Genomic DNA, 3,333 nt, shown 5'->3' on the forward strand with positions numbered 1-3,333 from the left:
CACTAAGAATCAGGGTGTTCTGATTGGAGTGATCCTCAACGAAACTGATCAATTTGTAGTTCTTATAATGGAGTTTTTTTTTTTTTTTTTTTTTTTTTTTTTTTTTTTTTTTTTTTTTTAAATAAGAGCAAAAGTTGATGAGAGGGAAAAGATATGAAAAAAACAATTTCAATAAATATTATGTCACAGTGTCATTTTTTTCAATTTCTTTTAGTTTTAATTTACTAATGAACAGAAACTAATATCGGGAAGGGGCCAGCACTATATGACGTTCACTAGGTAGAATCATTATTTGTTATAATCATACATATCATTACTTGACGATTTCATGCAGTCCATGTGCTTGTCCTATATTTCTCAAGTAAACAAGACAAAAGTTGAGCAATTAATTGGATGCCTACAATCTTAACAATGGGATCCTTATTCATTTTTATCATGTTCCATATTAAGTTTCGATGTAAAAAAGATAAAAGGGGAGGCTACAGTTATTCAACATAAAATTAGCGCAAAGAGTCATCACTCTTTGAGAGAATGATGTAGGCTACAGTTATACAAAGACGAGCAAACTCAAAAGGGGAAACAAACATCTAGGGTTCATTTTTATTTTCTTTAAAACTGAATTTAAAGACAAAAACATAAAAGCTTTTTTAGAGGCCTTGTTACCCGAAAATACATCTCAAAACGAAAACAAATAACGAGAATCAAAGCAATAATACAAATAAGGAAAATATCACAAAATAGGAACGACGGTTGGAAATCTGAAGATGGTGTCGTTTTTTCCACTCGATTCTGACATGGCGGCCCTAAGCCTCCATAAATATTAGGTGTTTGTTACTAATCTTGTCACCAATTTCAAGATATTCAACATACTAAAATAGATCTCGCATCTGTTTATGTATTCGTCTTCGCAGATCATGATGGACCCCGGATCATGGCGGTAACCGTGGTTATAGAAGTTGAAGGACAGAGAAGGTTTCAGCTCATAGGCCACGCTCTGGCCGTTGCACACGTGTGATTGGCTGTAAGGGTTGACCAAAGACGCCGCAACTAATATGGTTTTTAGAAACTCGGTCGGGTTGTACCGTGTTTTCTTTCGCTCGGCTCTCACTCCCGCCTTCCTCGTCATCTTCAAACCCTTCTTTTCGCCTGCATACCCGGGCAATATCGTCTCTTCCAAGTTCATGTCTAGCTCGGTCCCATACGCGCAAACATAGAGAATCTAATATGTAATCAAGTTATGGTATGTATATTACCTTGTAGTTCTTCAAGAGAATCTATTCCTTTGCTTTGACATCCAAAGCTGTTCATATGCACTCTCATGTCAGTGATGATCTGCATATATAGAACCACCAATTATATCACTCTATATTACACAAGTAGCTCTTAATTAGAAAACTAGAAAAGAGAGATGAAATATAACGCACCGTCATTGTTCATGGATATTTTTAGTTTGTAGTCATTGTGATATCAATGGGGGGTCGATGGAAAAATAAGGTATGGGTTTCTCAGTATATATTGACATTTTTCCTATAGTACGCACTCTCTCATCACCTGTTACATATTAGTTAAATACTTCTTGTTCTCGAAAAACTATATTAAATATGCAAAGTTGTTTAGTTTGACTTTGTCCACGTTATTAATTGATTTGTTAATAACTCAAGCGGTGTAAAAAGTTAAACAAGTGCCTACACATGGAGTTGACTAACTTAAACAATGACTTTTAGGTTTCTTTAATATATGATTAAAAGCATTCACACGATGCGAGAAACAGAGAGGGAGTTTCCACCAGCACCAGCATGTGCTTATATGATCGGGATTGAAATTGCAGTGCCCGTTTTTCTGTCTATAATAATTACGATGAAGATTAAAAAAAAATGCATAAATATTACGGTGTCGTACAAAATTTGATGTGACCAATGAAAATCAGAATAATCGGAAATAATATTACAAAATAATATATATATATATATATATATATATATATATATATATATATATATCCGCACGATTTATAGGTCAAATTTTATATAACTTAAAGTAATATGAGAAAATAAATTAAAGCTTAATGCAAACTACGTTCTTTTTAAGAAAGTGCAAACTGGCACTCGTGCACTAAATGCATTTTTAAGATGTTATTCTTTTATTATGAAAAAAATCCAAAATCATGCGGAAAAATTACAAAAATAGTTTTTTTTTTTAGTTTTATAAGCAACTAAAAACGTTAGGTTTGGGATCTAGCCTATATTTGGAGTTTTTTAGGGAAATAGCCAAACGTAATAGGTGGCAAATTATGTTTTATTTTTTTGTCCTCAGTTTTTTAATTAGCATATTTTTTTTTCCCTTTTTTTGTGCGTTAATTGTTCCTGATACGTAGGAGGCAGTTATTTTGCTTTTGAATCATTATCCACGTTCTCTCTCTCTCTCTCTCTCTCTCTCTCTCTCTCTCTCTCACTCTCTCTCTCCAGCCACTCCACAAATCGGATCTGGGTGTTTTCTCTCTCTCTCTCTCTCTCTCCAACCCAAGCGTGGCTGCGCCCGGCGAGATCGGCACCGGGTGGCGTCGGCCTAGGAGCGCCGGGGAGAGCCGAGTCGACCGGCGTGGAGGCGTGCTCGGCGAGGCGGGCCCGGGCGAAGGTGCGCCGGCCCTCGTTGGCGCTGTCTGCGCCGGAAGCATCGCCAGAGGAGACCCAGGCGGCTCTGGGGGCGCGCGCGGCCTGGGTGGAGTCGCGCAGGTCGAGCCGGGCGCTGGGATGGTCGTGTCGGCCCTGGGCGGCGACGCCGGGACTGTTTGGCAGGCGAGCGGCGGCGATGGAGGCCCGGGTAGCCTAGGCCCGGCCTTCCCCGATGGGAGGCGCACCTTACAATTAAGCTTCTGTAGTATATTATTTACAATTATTTCCATTTATTTCGAAACTAGATCTGGGTTTTTTTTTAACCCAGATCTCAGATCTGGTTTTTAAAAAAATAGTACAGACTGTGTTGTTACAGATGATTTATTTACAGTTATTTCCATTTATTTCCATTCAAGAATGAGATAATTTCCAGTAATTTACGTTTATTATCTGTGTTGACAGGTTCTCAACAGTAACGCCAATCTTGGTGAGCCGTTCTAGATTAGCGTGCCACGTATAACAATTTTGAAATTTTCTGTTATTTTATATTATTATTGCCTATTATTTAATATAAATATATTCATTATTTCCATTTGATTAAGTAAAATGGCAAATTAGTCTATTAATTATTGACACCTAAGCACGTTGGCTATTTCCCTAAAAGTTATGAAATATAGGCTAAAAACAAAATCTATAGTTTCAAAGTGGCTATTTTGCTACA

The 3,333-nt window shown here is 37.2% G+C and overlaps 1 protein-coding gene across 2 annotated transcripts; it reads right to left on the minus strand.

Annotated features, from left to right (window-relative positions):
* Positions 1 to 574: 574 nt before the first annotated feature.
* On the minus strand, positions 575 to 1,528 carry LOC149406965 (heavy metal-associated isoprenylated plant protein 28-like). 2 transcript variants are annotated; one of them, XM_089628942.1, is made up of 3 exons: positions 1,425 to 1,528; positions 1,254 to 1,332; positions 575 to 1,146 (listed from the first exon to the last, which is right to left on the minus strand). In XM_089628942.1, exons 1-3 carry the CDS (start codon positions 1,428 to 1,430, stop codon positions 821 to 823), a joined length of 411 nt encoding a protein of 136 aa, XP_089485068.1. In that variant the 5' UTR covers positions 1,431 to 1,528; the 3' UTR covers positions 575 to 820. The 2 variants fall into 2 exon arrangements, with proteins under 2 accessions (XP_089485068.1, XP_089485061.1); XM_089628935.1 differs by having other exon boundaries at positions 575 to 1,205; positions 1,253 to 1,332.
* Positions 1,529 to 3,333: the final 1,805 nt, after the last annotated feature.

This window comes from Urtica dioica, chromosome 1 (assembly GCF_054948205.1).
Source record: "Urtica dioica subsp. dioica isolate 48M chromosome 1, U.dioica_male_clone48M_v1_H2, whole genome shotgun sequence".
Lineage (NCBI taxonomy): Eukaryota > Viridiplantae > Streptophyta > Magnoliopsida > Rosales > Urticaceae > Urtica > Urtica dioica.